Here is a 17,720-nt window from a genome sequence, read left to right as displayed (position 1 = left end):
AACGCCTCAACCTGGGCTCGCTCGGGGCGGCGGCTCCCGGCAGGCCTAGCGCGGAGGGGCGGGGCCGGCAGCACGAGGACCAGGCAGCGCGGGCAGCACGCGCCGGGCCGGAGCCCGCCCACAATGGCGCGCGGCGCGTTCTGATTGGAAGGCCTCGAGCGGGGGCGGGGCTTCCAGGGCGCGTTTCCGCCGTCGCCTTTTCCCGCCGCGGAGACCCGGCAGTTGAGGGATGCCGACGCCCGGGCCTTGAGGATGCTGCGGAAGCTCACCCTCGAGCAGATCAACGACTGGTTCACTATCGGCAAGACCGTGACCAATGTGGAGCTGCTGGGCGCGCCGCCCGCCTTCCCGGCCGGGGCGGCCAGGGAGGAGGCGCAGCGCCAGGACGTGGCCCCCGGCGCGGGTCCCGCGGCCCAGGCTCGGGCTCTGGCCCAAACTCGGCCGGCCGCTGCGTTCGAAAGGTAGGACGCGGGCGGGGCGGAGGCGGAGGCGGCTCGAGGGCGACCGGGCGAGGCCTGGCGACGAGGGCACGGGCCATGCAGATCCGTCTCGCGAGTCGGTGCCCTCTCGCGGCGCTCCAGGGACCCCTGACCGTCCAGGGCGAGTGGTCACTACACAACCCGACGCGCGGCCCGGAGCGGTGACTGCAAGGAAGCTGAGCTAGAGGTTTTTTTTTTTTTTTTTTCAGTTCTTAATGTTTAACAGACTAGTTTTTGAGGCACTCTTAGGTTTTCAGGATAATGGAGCGGAGGGCAGAGGTCCTATAGGCCCCTTCCCTCCCAGAGTTTCCCCTGAGAGCATCTGCGTAAAGTGTGGGTATGTGTGACAGCCGGCGAACCCGCATCGCTGCGTCTTCGTCACCCGCATTCCATCGTTACAGGAGGGTTCACGCCTCGTACTGGACGTTCTGTGGGTTTGGACAAACGCCTAACGTCACGCATTACAGAGTTCACTGCCCTACAGATCTTCTCGGCCCCACCTGCTCCTGCCTCCCTTGCCCTACACCACGTGGAAACCACTGATTTTTTACTGTCTCCATAATTTTGCTTTTCCATACTGTCATCTAGTTGGAATCACACAGTATGTGTAGCCTTTTGGATGGGTTTCTGTCACTTAAAGTATTATTATGCATTTGGGGTTCCTCCATGCCTTTCCATAATTTGATAGCTTCTTTTCTTTTAGCACTGATTAATATTCCACTGTCTAGATGTACCACAGTTTTTGTCCATTCACCTACTGAAGGAGAGCTTGGTTGCTTCCAAGTTCCCCCCCCACCCCACGAGATGGAGTCTCACTTTGTCACTCAGGCTGGAGTGAAGTGGCGCCATCTCGCCTCACTGCAAACTCCGCCTCCTAGGTTCAAGCGATTTCTCCTGCCTCAGCCTCCCGAGTAACTGAGACTACAGGCATACGCCGCCACGCCTGGCTAATTTTTGTATTTTTAATAGAGACAGGGTTTCACCATGTTGGCCAGGCTAGTCTAGAACTCCTGACCTCAGGTGATCTGCCCACCTCAGCCTCCCAAAGTGCTGGGATTACAGGTGTGAGCCACTGCGCCTGGTCTGCTTCCAAGTTTTGGCAAGGTTTTTGTGTGGACATAAGTTTTCAATTCATTGGGTAAATACCAAGGAGTGCAAATGTTGAATCTTTGTTAAGTTTCACAAACTGCCTCCTCGTCTCACTATTTAAGTAGCTACCATCAGTTACTCTGTTCACTTGATTTTGGTAGAAATAAAAAGCAAGAGGATATCCTCTGTTTTTAGAGGAAAGACCTAGATTTGGTGAGTAGAAACACCTGCTCCCTCTTCTTGCTGTTTAAAAAGGCCCTGGGAGAAGTACTTCCAGCTTGGAGTATCTCCGTCACTCTTGCTCAGTCTCCAAGTCCACCACCCTTTACAGTTGAGAAGGTGGTTTTGTTTCTCTTTTTCTTTTTTTTTTTGAGACAAAGTTTCGCTCTTGTTGCCCAGGCTGGAGTGCAGTGGCGAAATCTTGGCTCACTGCAGACCTCCACCTCCTGGGTTCAAGCGATTCTCCTGCCTCAGCCTCCCGAGCAGCTGGGATTACTGGCGTGTGCCACCATGCCCAGCTTATTTTGTATTTTTAGTAGAGACAGCATTTTACCTTTTTGGCCAGGTCGGTCTCGAACTCCTGACCCTGTGGTCCGCCCATGTCGGCCTCCCAAAGTGCTGGGATTCCAGGTGTGAGCCACTGTGCCTGGCTTTATTTTTCTTTTTTAAAGTTACTCTTGTTTGTTGTCTTGTCTTATTTGATGGATAGGCCCAGACTCTGGGTCAAGCTTTCGTGGGTTGCTTCAAGCCTTTGTAGAGTTCTTTCAAGTACACCCTTGGGATCTTTGGTAAATTTGGTTCTTAGAGGCATAGAGGGGACCGAGAGACCCCTTGTGCAACTTTGGAGTTGCTGTTTGTATGTTTGCACACTTTATTTCCTCGAGCTACTCTGGTAAATGATGCTGTGGGCGGCCTCCCCTACTTAATGGTCCATCACTTACTCCTTAGTCTTAACAGTGTGAACAGCATTGCTATTAAATAACTCATTGTGGTATTGGAAGTAAATTATTATTGACCTTGTCAGAAACTATAGATGTAAGTGCCATTTTAAGCACTAAGGACAAGTTTTTAAGGTTTCTAGTCCTTCATGGATTGAGACTTTTATAAAATCAATAAAAATGAATTTTCAGAGCAATGAAATGAAAAAAGACAACATACTAATCCCATTTAAAAAATTATTAGATTCAGTCTGGGCATGGTGGCTCATGCCTGTAATCCCAGCACTTTGGGAGTCCAAGGTGGGCAGATCATTTGAGGTCAGGATTTCCAAGCCCAGCCTGGCCAACATGTTGAAACCCTGTCTCTACCAAAAAAATACAAAAATTTGCTGAGCATGGTGGTTTGTGCCTGCAGCCCCAGCTACTCAGGAGGCTGAGGTGGGAGAATTGCTTGAGTCCCTGAGTCAGAGGTTGCAGTAAGCTGAGATCGTGCCACTGCACTCCAGCCTGGGTGACAGAATGAGACCCTGTCTCAAAAAAAAAAAAAAAAAATCAACATATGTAAAATTACTTTGTGAAATTGATGTAAACATTTTAACTTCTGTATTTAACCAGTGACAGGCAATGTTGGTCTATGAGTAGTGCTAGTTTTGATGAAATTCTTCTGGAAGTAGCTTCCTGGGCTCTAGGTGCATATGTATTCAATGCCAGAGTTTCCAGCATGTAGCAGGCACTCAACTAAATATAGCTGTATTATTGAATCCGCACAACAACACGTTGAGGTTGATGGCTTTATCATCAACTGATTATTTCATGATTTTGTAGATGAAGCAATAGGTTTTGGTGGTAAAGTGACTTGCCAACTTCCTGTAGCAAATGGTGGTGATGGGAAGAATGACTCCCTCAAAGATGTTCACTGGAACCTGCGACTATGTAATGTCACATGGTGAAAGAGATTTCGCAGCTGTAATTAAGGTTACAGATCATAGGACAGGAAGATTAGCTAGACTGTCTGAGTGGGCCCAGTCTGATCACATGAGCCCTTAAAAGCAGAGAACTTTCTCAGGCTGGAGTCAGATAAATTTGAAATGAGAGACTTGAAACGTCATTGCTCGGAGGGGCCACATGGAAAGCATGAGACTGGAATATGGGCAGCTAGGAGCAAAGACTGGATCCCACTTGACAGCAGGTAAGGAAATGGGTACCTCAGTCCTCCAATTGCAAGGGACTGAGTTCGCAAGGGACTGATCCTAGAATTGCAAGGGTCTGCTTTTGGCCAACAACCGGAATGCACTGCCAGTAGGGAATGCAACTCTGCTAACACCTTGATTTAGCTTTAGGAAACCCTAAGCAGGGGATCCAGTTGAGTTCACCTGGACTTGTAATAAATTTGCCTTGTTTGAAACTGCCATGTTTGGGCGATTTGTTGAGGCAGCACTGCATTAGGGTACAAATCTGGTGGCAGAGCTGGGTTCGGATTGGGATGAGCCGACCTGTGAACCTGGCACGGTGCCTGGCACATAGTGGACACTTGGATACTTGTTGAATGTTATTTTTCCCAGTGAAGGAGAGTGTTGAGTGAGGCATTGACATTAGTGAGAGAACATTTGACATAGGGGAGGGATGGCTTTTTTTTTTTTTTTTTTTTGAGACGGAGTCTCGCTCTGTCGCCCAGGCTGGAGTGCAGTGGCGCCATCTCGGCTCACTGCAAGCTCTGCCTCCCGGGTTCACGCCATTCTGCTGCCTCAGCCTCCCGAGTAGCTGAGACTACAGGCGCCCGCCACCACAGCCGGCTAATTTTTTGTATTTTTAGTAGAAACGGGGTTTCACCGTGTTAGCCAGGATGGTCTCGATCTCCTGACCTCGTGATCCGCCCGCCTCGGCCTCCCAAAGTGCTGCGATTACAGGCGTGAGGTACTGCGCCTGGCCAGGAGGGATGGCTTTTATAAGCATAGGGTGTTGCACAGTTAAAATGTATTTGTTAGAGATAGTCACTCAATGGTAAAATTAGTGTACACCAAGTCACTGCAGTCCGGTCTGAGAGAGTGTTGTTAAATCAGCTTACTGATTAAATCAGCTTAAATCAGCAGAAGAACATGGGCAATTTTTTTTTTAATCAGCTTAATGAGTAGTGACCACCAGCATTAAAAAATAAATAGAAAATACCAGACTACATCATAGGTAGTTCAGACAAGAATTGCCGGAGATGGTGTGGGCGCCTGTGGGTCCCAGCATGAATCTTACTCCGCGATGAAGGTGTTGCTGGAGTGCCTGTAGGGAACGATTTATAAATTTTGTTTCCAGTGATTTTTATGGATTTCCCCATGTCTCCTTTTCCACATGGTACTGTATTTTACTCTTTGATGGTGATTATTCTTTCTGTTATCCTTACATTCTTGTGTCTTCACCTTAGCATATGAAGAAGAAAACCTCAGTGGCTGTGATATACCATTTTGAGCATTCTCCAGTGTGTAGCACCAGCTTTCCTGTGGATTGCAGCCCATGGCTGGGAGCCTTGCGTCACCCCCAGCTTCCTTCTGCCTTGTGTTTCTTTATGCTTTCTGCCATGGACTTTCCTGTCTTCACAGCTGACGTTAACACTTGGCTCATGAAGGTCTTACTTAATTCTCGCTTTTGTGTCTTTGACTGTTCAACACCTTATTAAAATGTTCTTTGTCTTTGGGAATCCTTCATCATAGGAAGCTTTCAGATTTCCACTATCTGGTGATTACTTCTAGTTCCCTAATTTATTTTATTTTACTATTATTATTTTAAAAAATATTATTTAAAAAAATAGAGACAGGGTTTTGCCATGTTGCCCAGGCTCGTCTCAAACTCCTGAGCTCAAGCAATCTGCCTGCCTCGGCCTCCCAAAGTGCTGGGATTACAGGTGTGGGCCACCGCATCTGGCCCAGGTCCCTAAGTCTTGGTTTTTGCACTTGTTATCTCTTACTGAAGTTGAATGCCTGCTGTATTGGGCATTGTGTCAGGTGACACAGGAAATGAGCCACCTCGGCCCTTCTGATAGACAGGGGAAGTTAAGATCAGAGCAGTTGAAGTTTACTTTGTCCGAAGTCCACATACCTATTGTAGAATGGGTGTGTTGGACTCCAAGGCATATTGCTTTTTTTCTTTTTGTCTTGTTGCCTTTTGGTATTCAGGCCTCACATAGATGTTAGTGTATGACTCTGTAACTCTCCAAGAATTCCTATTTTCTGTTCACCCACAAAATCCATATATATATATTTTTTTTGCTCTGTCACCCAGGCTGGAGTGCAGTGCTGCTGTGCATAGCTTGCTGCAGCCTTGAACGCCTGTGCTCAAGCAATTTTCCTGCCTCAGCCTCCCAAGTAGCTGGGACTACAGGCACATGCCAGCATGCCTGGCTAATTTATTTTCTATTTTTTGTAAAGATGGTGTCTCACTATGTTGCCTATGCTGGTGTCAAACTCCTGGGCTCAAGCAGTCCTCTCTTCTGAGCCTCCCAAAATGCTGGGATTATAGGAATGAGCCACTGCCCTGGCCAAAGTCCACATTTTTAAAAGACCTTTTGGTTGTTTAACAGATTTCGTTTATTAAGTAATTTTCCCATTGATTAAAAAAGTGCTGATGCATGTCCTCTGTATGTACTATGTGCAGCTGGAGTAGAGTGATTGAAAGGGAGAGAATAGGTGTGGTCACGGAGCTAACAGAAGATCAAGAGGTATGTCCTAGCCGAGCATGGTGGCTCATGCCTGTAATCCCAGCACTTTGGGAGGCCGAGGCGGGTGGATCACGAAGTCAGGAGATCGAGACCATCCTGGCTAATATGGTGAAACCCCATCTCTACTAAAAATACAAAAAATTAGCGGGGCGTGGTGACGGGCGCTGGTAGTCCCAGCTACTCGGGAGGCTGAGGCAGGAGAATGGTGTGAACCTGGAAGGCGGAGCTTGCAGTGAGCTGAGATGGCGCCACTGCACTCCAGCCTGGGCGACAGAGGTGAGTGGATTGAAGTGGGGCAAGGACAGGAACAGAGTGGTCACGGAAGAATCTCTTGATGTCCTCTGTGATGGTTAACTTTGTGTGTCAACTTGGCTGGGCGACAGTGACCAAATATTTGGTCAGACACTACTGTGGATGTTTTTTGAAGGTGTTTTTTAGATGAGACTAACATTACAAATCTGTGGACTTTGGGTAAAGCAGATGATGCTCCCTGAGGTAGGAGGGCCTCGTCATCAGTTGAAGACCTGAATGCAGCGAAGACTGATCTTCCCTGAGCAAGAAGAAACTGTGTCAGCCGACTGACTTTGGGCTTGGACTGCAACCCTTCCCTGGGTCTCCAGCTAGCTGGCCTATCCTGCAGATTTTGGACTTGTACCTCTACAGCTATGTGAGCTAATTCCTTAAAATAAATTTTTCTCCACATCTTGTTGATTCTGTTTCTTTAGAGAACTACGACTGACACATCATTCAAACAAGAGATAGGGTGGTGGCTTAGACCAGTTAGGTAGCTGAGAGTGGAGGATGTGGGGTGTGGTAAGCAGTGGTGGCATTTGGGACATGTTCTTAAGCTAGAGGCAAGGACTCTAGCTGGAGCAAGTATAGGATGTGAGTGGGGGAGCAATCACAGGTGACACCAAGGTTTCTGGCCTAGCAAGTGACAGGTGTTGCCTTCAGGTAAGGAAGGCGAGACTGCAGGAGGAATTAGTTTGTGGGGGGATACCAGGATTGATTTTGAACATGTTCACTTTAAAATGCCTGTTACACAGTAATACATGTAGGCGGTCTGGAGTTGAGGAAGGAAGTTTGGCAGAGCTAGACGCTGGGAAGTTTAACTTCGAGACTGATGAGATCCCTTAACTAGGATGTATCCTAGTGAGTGGGTGTAGAGAGAAGGGCCCACCTGGGGTGCTTGAGTGTTTATAGGTGGATGAGTTGCAGTGAGAAAAGGAGACTGAGAAGAAGTGGTCAGAGGAACACCAGGTGAGTGAGGCCCACTTTAATCAACAACAGCTTGCTTAGTGCCCTGCACATGCATATCTTAATACTTTCACGGGAATGATTTTGTATGTTATTTTTCCCACATAAGAACTTATTAAGGGTACAGATTATCAGGGAATCTCCACCTCTTGGTGCAGTACCTGACATAGTAGGAACTCAGATATTCATTTGAATGAATGGTCTAGGAGGTCACAATAATAATAATAGTAATTTTTTTTTACAAGACGGAAGGCAGGGCATTTGGTAAGTAGTAGATAAGTGTGGCAGAGTGATGTTACCTATTTACCATGTGAAAATGGAAGCAAGGTAGTTACTGGAGATAATTATTATTTTCAGATAGGGTCTCCCTCTGTTGCCCCACATGGAATGCAGTGGCACAATAACGCTTCACTGCAGCCTTGACCTCCTGGGCCCAAGTGATCCTCCCTTGATCCTCCCACCTCAGTCTCCTGAGTAGCTGGGACCACAGATGCATGCTGCCATGCCTGACGAATTAAAAAAAATGTTTTTGGAGACACAGGATTTCACTCTGTTACCCAGTCTGGTCTCAAATTCCTGGGCTCAAGTGATCTTCCCACCTTGGCCTCCCAAAGTGCTAGGATTACGGGCATGAGCCACCATGCTCAACCTAGGAGACCCCAGTTATTGAATGCTTACAGTATGTCATGTCCTTACTCTAGACATGGTGAGAGTTGCTTCCTCATGCATTCCTGTCTTGATTGTATCATAAATCTCTGTCTTACTCCTCAGGCCATAGTGGATTTTCCTAAGGAGTGTATCAGAGTGTGTATATAGGTATACAATCAAACAATAAAAATCAATATCCTGGCAAGTGTACTATAAAATATTTCCGGAATATGGGTGCTTCTCACAGTTTACATTGTCACCACTCTAGACCAAACCACTGTTATCATCTCTTGCCTGGATTATTGCAGAAACCTTCTATGTTTTGTCTCCTGACTTTTCAACCTTACTCCCCAATAATCTAGCACCTAGAAGAATGCCTGGCATGATGTAGATGCTTAGTTAATATTTGTTGAATGATGGCCTGGCATAGTGGCTCATGCCTGTAACCCCAGTGCTTTGGGAAGCTGAGGTGGGAGGATCACTTGAGGCTGGGAGTTCAAGACTAGCCTGGGCAATATAGGGAGACCCTGTCTCTACAAAATATTGAAAACTTAGCCGGGTGTTGTGGTGCCTGCCTGTAGTCCCAGCTACTTGGCAGGCTGACTCAGAAGGGTCACTTGAAGCCAGGAGTTCAAGGCTGCAGTGAGCTATGATTGCACCACTGCACGTCTGGGCAACAGAGCAAGAGCCTATCTCTTTAAAAAAATTGTTGAATGAACAAATTCTTGAGTAAACCTTCACACCTGAGGTTCTTTGAGCACATGTGTGACCTCCTGTGGCATCGACTGCTGTTAGGATAAAATTTCATCTGACTCTGCATCTAGTCTTGGCGAGCATTCCTCCATTGGGCATCTCCTCGTCTGCTGCTCTTGCTGCGCTCTGGTCACATTGGCGTTTTTTCTATGTCTTGAAGATAGCAAGCTAATTCCCACCTTGCAGCTTCCACACTGACTCTTCTGTATTCAGTGCTTCCCATCGCTCCCTTCCCATGACAGGCTCCTTTCTTCATTTGAGACCCTGTTCAGATACCTCCTTAGAGAAGTTTCCTGTGACCTCTGTAGCTAAAGCAGTCCTCCGCTCCCTTCTTTCCCAGTCTCTCTGGTCTTTTAAACAACTTTTTAGCCTTCTCCAAGTACTGAACTCCCGCCTCCATCCAGTCTTGTTTGTGATAGCCAGAACCCAGCTCTGCCGGTTACCTTTGGAGTGTGATTGTGTTTTTGGCCCCTCCCCCATCCCAAGGGGGGACCAGAATGATTCTGAGATTTCTGGCTTGTAGAATTGAGTAGATGGGTGGTGCTGTCATTTACTGAGATAGAAAATACTAGTTGATGAAATGTTTTAAGAATTGTGCTTTTAGAGGGTGTGTGTGTGTATTGGTACTAGCTGGTTCCTTTCTTGAATTCTGTTTGTTCCTTTAGAACGCAAAAAATTCTCTGTGACTTTGGTTTTGAACATGTTGATTTTCTTTTTTTTTTTTTTAAATTTTCTTTTTGAATGGAGTATACTGAAGGATGAACATGTTGATTTTAAGTTGCCTGTGAGCATCCAAGAGGAGGTGTCACATAAGCAATTGGTTCTGTGCATTTGGAGCTCAGAGCTCAGTTGGGGAAGGGACACGGCAGCCTGGATGTGAATCTCCGCTCTGCCAGTTATTGCTGTACTGAGCAAGCCATTGGACGTATCTGAGGCAGTTTGCTCATCTGTCATATGGGAATAATATCACCTACTTTATAAGGTTACGGTGAAATGAGAATGCACTTATAGTGCTTAGTATGTGCCTGGCATGTGAGAGAATTACTTTAATATTATTAAATGGATTGGGCTGGCTAGTAATGCTACCTCGAGAGCCTATTATATGTCGGGGATTGTGCAGAATGCTTTTATGTGGATTCATTTATTCTTTCTATTTCTTAGCTAAATATTGTAGCTCCTGAACGAATGCTGCTTTTTCTTGATAAAACACACCTGAAGCATTCTAGTCATCCCCTTCCCACCTGTGCCCCTGTGTGTGTGTGTGTGTGTGTGTGTGTGTGTGTGTGTGTGTGTGTGTATATATATATTTTTTTTTGAGACGGTGTCTCGCTCTGTTGCGCGGGCTGGAGTGCAATGGCGTGATCTCGGCTCACTGCAATCTCTGCCTCCTGGGTTCACGCCGTTCTCCTGCCTCAGCCTCCCGAGTAGCTGGGACTACAGGTGCCAGCCACCATGCCCAGTTAATTTTTATATTTTCAATAGAGATGGGGGTTCTCTATTTTGGCCAGGATGGTCTCGATCTCGACCTCGTGATTCGCCCGCCTCGGCCTCCCAAAGTGCTGGGATTACAGGTGTGAGCCACCATGCCCGGCCCCCCTTTATATTTTCGATCCTGATTCCTTTGCCAGCTTTAGGTATTATAAATAGCCTAGTGTATAAAAACATGGATTTGTCACTATTCTGGAAGTTATTTGTATTAAAATTTCTGTTTGATTTATAGGTTTTCCAGAAATAACTGCAGTTTTAAATTACGTATACCAATACTCTCACAGGATATGAGTATTAAGTTTGCCAACAACAAAGTGAGAGATGGAAACTCAAAACTTAATATATTTTTCCTTTCTTTTTTCAAGCTTGGGTGGAAAATTAATTAATTGCATGTGGGTGACTTAGAGTGGCTAGGATTCGTTTTCATCCTGAACTGTCCATAGCTGCTTCAGTCACCAGAAGCTTTTTGCCGGGAGTTATTTCTCCCTGTCTGAATACAGAGGATGACCCTCTCTTGCAAGTGGTATGGTGTTGTCTAGTGGCTGCTTGAGGAGCCTTGGAGAGTGAAGGAAATGATTTGCATCTCTTCATGGCATATATTTCCTGGTATGTATGGTGGGATGACCAATTCTGGTACTGGGCTTCATATACAAACTTCACGTTCTCCATATTTCTTTAAATGAAAATTTTGTTCTCACCATTAAGGCAGTGATATTTTCTTAAAACTCATGTTTGCTACTTACTGTATTCACTGCACAATAAGCAGTTGTGTACTTTTTGGGACATTTATCTCTCCCACACGCAGTTTCCACTCTAGGAAATCTTACAGTGGCTAAAGAAGCCAAAGGGTAGTATGTAGGAAAACTGAAAATCTCAGAGCAGGAATGAGAGGTGTCTTTATTTTAAATCTACTTGGGACTGTGTTTGTCTTGTTAAACCCTGATCAGGTGGGTTGCATTACGTGATTGGGATTTAAAACCAAATTGAGTTCAGGTGAAAATGGTACACAAGTTGGCCAAGAATGCAGGGAGAATAAAGTTAGAAGGTATTTTTTTTTGTAGTGTATATTTCGTTCTAGTCTTTTTGAAAAAAAGTGTTTCTTTGTTGTTTTTTTGTTTTTTTTGTTTTTTTTTTTGAGACAAGGTCTTTCTCTGTTGCCCAGGTTGGAGTGCAGTGGTGCAATCACAGCTCACTGCAGCCTTTAACTCCTGGGCTCTGGTGAGCTTTCTGCCTCAACCTTCGGAGTAGCTGGGACTACAGGTGTGTGCCACTACACCCAGCTAGTTCTAATTTTGATACGTACATTTTTTTCTTTTTAGATGAAAGAAAACCAGTAAATCTTCAAATATAAAGTTATAATTAGGTTCCTTGGACTTACCTTTAAGAATGAATTCTAGCACTTTATAAAAAAAATCTGACTAATATATAGTTTCCTACTTCTAATAAAGTTATGAAAAGCCAGATTTTATATATTAAATGTTTTGCTATTTCACCAGAGTATAAGTTTAAATTATTCACCAACAGTTAATGTTTTTCTTTGAGAGTAGCAGCTACTCATGTTGCTAAATCAGTCTATTTATCTTTACTGATAGAGCTGAGTTTTATTACACGTTCCCTTAATGTTGAGCTTAAAAGTACTGTGATTAAAACCAAAGCTGAGTGTTGGGTTAAAGCCCTGCTTCATTTTTAAACTACATGTTATTTTTTCCCTCACCGCCCTTCTTCCCGTCCCCTGCTGAGAATGATCGCATAATGGGATGTTGACTTCTCATTTCTGTTATATTGTAAAGATAGGATTCGTATTAATCATTTATTTAATTCTATATGTAGCTTCATTGTAGAATAAAAGTCGAGGTTAATATCTAAGTTTTGTACAGAATTTGTCAAACTTCATACTAAAGTTGCTTTAGTTCCTGTGGGGTGGGTTTGAGGTACAAGAAAATACTTCAAACATTTTTTCAAAATACTTAGGAAACAGTTAAAAGCATACTATTCAATGAAAACATACCATGTTTAGAGTGGTTAAAAAAAGAATACTGTTTAAAACATAGGATACATCCACAGGATACTGACCTTGTAATAAAGAGAAACTTGAAGTCACATCACTTTTTCTTATTCTTCATATTAAGACTTCTAAGGTGGTCATAAAAACTCCTCTAGCTGTAAGTAACTTAACTAGATGGGTGATAATGTGGTAGGTTCCATATTCTGTGTGAGAACACTGGGAACCTGTCCTTTGTGTTTTTGTCTACGTAACTGGAAATGGTGGGTATTTCATCTTTGTCTGCCCTCTTGGAGTTGTCACCTGGGATCACAGAAAGAGCAGGGCAGTGCATGCTCCCTGAGTCCTCCTGGTCCTCTTGCTCACTCCCTCTGTCAGAGCTGCTTAGGAAGTCTTTCAGAACTTGCTTGAAGATGTAGACTATTTCCCATGGCAGTACATCATTTTCTGCCAAAACTTCTCGAAATCTAGAGGGAATGTGGTAATGAATATTCAGTTTAGAACATTTTTTGTTATATCTCTTTATCTCCAAAATACAGCTTGAATAATGTATACAAGTTACCCACCTTTTGAGTATTATGCATGTTGTTTTAAAATTGTGCTTCTAGTAAAGAAATTTTAAATGTAATTTAAAACAATTGCTCACCAGACATCTAGGCAGTTAAAGAATTTACATGATAGAATACAATTTCTAGTCAAAATATATGAGGAACGTTGACTTAGCAGTAGCAAGAATCATAAGAGAACATAGTATTTTTACCTGCTGAGAATAGTTCCAGTTTGGCAAGGTTGAACTTGTGAGCAAAGAACTTCAAGTTGTCTTTGTTCAGTCACTGGGATAGTTGTGTAGGGATTCTGGTAGTTTCTGAGCCAGCTGTAATCCACACCTGTTTTTTTCACTTTTTGTTCATTTTCAATTTCTTGTATTAATCTCTCTCGCTCCTTTAGGTGCCATTTTAATTCCCGAAGCAGAGTCTTTGTCACTATGTCTGAGCCAGGATAGTGTGTGGGTTTGTAGGAATCGTTTTTGGGCCATTTCATCCAGCCAAAAAGTGGCATTTTTAGCCTGTGGAAATATTTTCACTTGTTTATTTGCTCAAAATGTTATGGTTCTTCTGAGCAAATATTTGTTTCTTTGCAATAAATTTGCCCGAAAAGTACATGATTTTTTTTCACAGGTTAGCTATGCAGGTCAAAGTAAGATTAGAACGTGGATTAACGTCTTAATTTTTAACTAGGTCAGTGGCAGAAACCAAGCTTTGAAAATGCTTTTATGTGGCTTAGCAGAAATTAGATATACAAAGTCAGAGATAACATACAGACTGAATGATATCTGAAAATAACACTAACACTTGCTGTGAAAAGTTCTTATGAGACTTAAAATATTAACGTCGGGGCAAGTGCTGCCTACAAATACTTTTGATTTATGTTTTGGACAGAAAAGGTTTAAAGCTTACCTGTTAAGTTGATGGGCTGATGTGATGTTGCCAAAGAGTTGAGTGAAGTTGGTGACGAAGCTGTGTTTCACTTGTTCATATCTTGCTCTCCTAGATGTGTCCTCTGTTGAAGGAATGCGCCACCTTATTTACCCACTGAAACTGTATTTGAAATAAATAACTTTCTGTGTTAGGAATGAGGCTGTGATGTCTTCATTTGGAGAGAATGCTCATTAATTCACCTTGTAAGTAAGCTAGAAGAAATGACAAAAATAACTTACTATTTAATCTTCACAAGTTATATAATGGTCTGCCTTTTCAATGTAGCTCAGTCTATTTGAAAAAAATGCCAGCAGCTATGGATGCAGGTCCTAAATGCATTCCGACATGTCTTTGGTAATGAAATGAAGAATGGTCGTCTAAAGCACCACAGATGCGCTCCGAGCTAGAGTGAAGACTGTCGCATGATGTGATGCTTTGCTGTGCATAGCTGTAGGTCACAGTTTAATGCTGTATTTTTATGCCTGTAGAGCTCTAAAAATAACCATGTTGCTTTTATTCTTCAGCTTAACTTTCAGGCCATTTGGAAGCCGGGTCACTGTCCCCTCTAATGAAAACAGGAAAAATAGATTAGACTTGACTATTTGCAGAACATACATTCTGAGAAAGCTCATTGTAATTGAGCGAAATAGGTAAAGAATGCTGATGTGAATTATAATTGTGAAATATTTAGCAAATGTTACATTTTGTATTCATTTTGTTTTTTCTTGCAAAATAGTTAAATTTGTATATTTAAGCAAGTCAAAATGCTAGGGAACAAATAAACACTTAGCTAGATAACTTTAAAATATACTTTATAATCTCTGAAAATATGGTAATAAGGCAGTAATTGGTTGTCAGGGAAAAATAGAGGCATAAGAACATACAAAGTTCAAAACAAAATCTTATAATTCATCATAGAAAAATCATTTTAGTGTTTGTTTTTGGAGCTGAGGATGAAAAACTTATATTTACTGTTTAGGTGCATATTGGTTTGTAATGGTCGTTATTGTGCTGTTTCTTTTTTCTTTCTTTCTTTTTTTTTGAGACAGAGTCACGTTGTGTCACCCAGGCTGTAGTGCAGTGGCATGATCAAGGCTCACTGTAGCCTCGACCTCCTGGGCTCAAGTGATCCTCCCACCTCAGCCCCCTGAGTAGCCAGGACCATAGGTGCATGCCACGGCATGCCTGGCTAGTTTAAAAAAATATATACACACGCACATATGTACATACATATATGTTTTATATATGTACATATATGTATGTATTTTACGTATATATGCATGTAATATACGTATATATACACACATATAGGTATATATATTCATGTATATGTATTATATATGTATATATAAATATACACACACACGTATATAATACACATACATACACACACACACATACATTTCTTTTTTTTAGAAATAAGGTCTCTCTGTGTTGCCCAGGCTGGTCTCTAAACTGGGCTCAAGTAATCCTCCTGCCTCAGCCTCCTAAAGTGCTGGGATTACAGGCGTGAGCCACTGCACTGGCCCGTGCTAATTTCCTATGCAAGTGTTTGTCTTTTGCTAAAGAGTAGACAGTATAAAAGGTCTTTTACTCTCCAGTTCTCTGTTAAACGACTGCATACTGGTTTTCCCTTTTATAGTATTTGTTTCTTCGGTTGCTTTTCCTTTCAAATGAGCCATGAAGAATAGACATGGTTTACATCAGACTTGCATGTCATGCGTGATCAAGAGTGACGTGTGTGGTCATCCTGCGGCTCCTATTGCTTCTATGTTAGAAAAAGCCAGATGTCAGGATTCATTATTGTCAACTAGAAGGTTTTCACGTTACATCGCATATACTGTTAGGAGAAGGAAAGGAGTAAAGTTTATCATGACAGAAGTGTCCTACCAAATTTTATACTAAAATTACAGCGAATCTTGCTGCCTACTCCTTTGAATAACCTCCTTGTTACTGCATAACTTTTTTTCCTCTGAAATGGTAACAAAAAGATCAGAACATATTGGATATGGAACTTAAGCCAAATTTCTGTTCAAGGCCCTCTGCAGTCTTAACATTATCCCTCCTTCAAGGCCCTCTGCAGTCTTACATTATCCCTCCTTACCTGGCTTGCTTTCTTGCTCGACCCTAGAGCACACCTTTTGTTTCAGCCAGGGCACATTGCCCCCTGACACTTGCCATGCTTACTTCTGATCCTTCAGCTTTGGTTCAACTGTTTTTTCTTTTCTGAAAAGCTGCTTCTTTGTGTTTTTTCATGTATCCACATAGTAATTCTCTTTTTCACGGACCAGCTCAAGTACCAACTCATTTTTTCCTTCAACCTGAGGGTCAACGTGAACATCTTCCTTGGCCCTGCTTTTCCTTTGAACTCTGATTTTATTTATCTTCAGTGTTAAACTTATAGAAAGACTGGTTTGGTCTGTGTTCCTGTTCTCTCTCCACCCCCCGCCGCCCAACCTTTTTTTTTTTTTGAGATGTAGTCTTGTTCTGTGGCCCAGGCTGGAGTGCAGTGGCGTGATCTCGGCTCACTGCAACCTCTGCCTCCTGAGTTCAAGTGATTGTTGTGCCTCAGCCTCCCTTGTAGCTGGGATTACAGGCGTGCACCACCACACCCAGCTAATTTTTGTATTTTTAGTAGAGATGGGGTTTTGCCATGTTGGCCAGCTGGTCTTGAACTCCTGACCTCAGGTGATCTGCCGCCTTGGCCTCCCAAAGTGCTGGGATTACAGGCGTGAGCCACCGCGCCCGGCTTCTTTTCCCTTTTTCCTAATGCTTTCCAGTTAGATCCTGCTCTGTCCTCTACTGTAATTGCTGGCTTTCAGTCACTTAACAGATATCTGTTGACTGTCTGCCAGGGCCTGGATAGTTAGGGGCTGGGGTGTGGCAGTGAACAAGACAGACCTAGTTCCTACTCCCAAGGAGCAAGCCTCCAAATGTGAAGACAATTGTTAAGTACACAAATCATCCAGTAAGGTAATTATAGATGGTCATAATCTATTAATATACTTGAAACACTTCTCCCACTTTGAACTGGAGGTCAGAGAAGACCTTTTTGGGTAGGGAGTGTCCTTTTAACAGAGATTTAGAGATCAATGAGCTAGCCACTGGAAGAGCTTCTTGAAGGCAGTCTTCCTTCTCCACTTACTTGTTTGACACCTGTCTTGCCATTGAAACCACTACCAAAGACCTTTTCAGAACTTTTCTTACCACCTTAACTCACATTGAGTATACCTTCCTTTGAACTTAATTGTGTAAACCAATTTTTCTGGTACTTAGTGTGTGCTACTTGCCTTACAAATTTTATTTTGTCCTGTCTCCTGAGATTATCAGATTGAAGTAGAGACCCAAATAATTCTCTGATTACAGTATTTCTTCTACTACTGTGTAGATAGAGAACATAAATATTTGTAAGTAAAGGTAAGGAAGTATCTTGGATTGTATTTATCTTACATTATAATGAGTTGAATAAATGTATTGTTTCTGATGAATTGCAAACGTACTAGGATATTTTGTGTGGACGACATAAAGCTTAAGCTATTAGGTCCTTTGCTTTTTGGTCATTGTCATAGTTTTCTAGTTTACACCTTGTTAGCTAAGTATTAAATTTTTTAAGACTTAAAATGAAATAAGACCATATCATGCATAATGTATGTGTCTATGTAAAATTTTAAGATCTGTAAGGAAGTACGTAAAAAGGGAAAAGTTTAGAAAGACAAAATTTTGGAACCTTGAAAAGCAAGCTAAGGAGCCAGGCATAACTTTTTATATATTACAATCAGGGCTGCTTTATATAGTATTCAGCAGCACTCGATTGCAATCAAAGAAGGATTTTTCATTGTGGGAAGACTCATATCTTTTTTTTTTTTTTTTTTCTTTTTTTGAGAC

At 43.1% G+C, this 17,720-nt stretch overlaps 2 protein-coding genes across 4 annotated transcripts in view; one reads left to right on the top strand and one right to left on the bottom strand.

The window, feature by feature from the left end:
- Positions 1 to 199: 199 nt before the first annotated feature.
- TDRD9 (tudor domain containing 9) overlaps positions 200 to 17,720 on the top strand; it is a 126,348-nt gene continuing 108,827 nt past the window's right edge. For 2 of the 3 annotated variants that reach the window (XR_009210355.1, XM_058429750.1), the window contains exon 1: positions 206 to 461. Coding sequence is in view for 2 of the 3 variants with exons in the window: in XM_058429750.1 (XP_058285733.1) it covers positions 253 to 461 (209 nt within the window). In the remaining variant the exon portion in view is untranslated. Of the gene's footprint in view, positions 462 to 17,720 lie in introns of all 3 variants that reach the window. The other variant, XM_032179460.2, reaches the window with a different exon arrangement.
- On the bottom strand, positions 12,152 to 14,252 carry RD3L (RD3 like). Its single transcript, XM_032179461.1, has 3 exons — positions 13,815 to 14,252; positions 13,118 to 13,423; positions 12,152 to 12,824 (listed from the first exon to the last, which is right to left on the bottom strand). Exons 2-3 carry the CDS (start codon positions 13,414 to 13,416, stop codon positions 12,527 to 12,529), a joined length of 597 nt encoding a protein of 198 aa, XP_032035352.1. The 5' UTR covers positions 13,417 to 13,423; positions 13,815 to 14,252; the 3' UTR covers positions 12,152 to 12,526.

The sequence above is a fragment of the Hylobates moloch genome, unplaced genomic scaffold (genome assembly GCF_009828535.3).
Source record: "Hylobates moloch isolate HMO894 unplaced genomic scaffold, HMol_V3 SCAFFOLD_16, whole genome shotgun sequence".
Classification (NCBI taxonomy): Eukaryota; Metazoa; Chordata; class Mammalia; order Primates; family Hylobatidae; genus Hylobates; species Hylobates moloch.
This window is presented reverse-complemented; position numbering and strand designations above follow the sequence as displayed.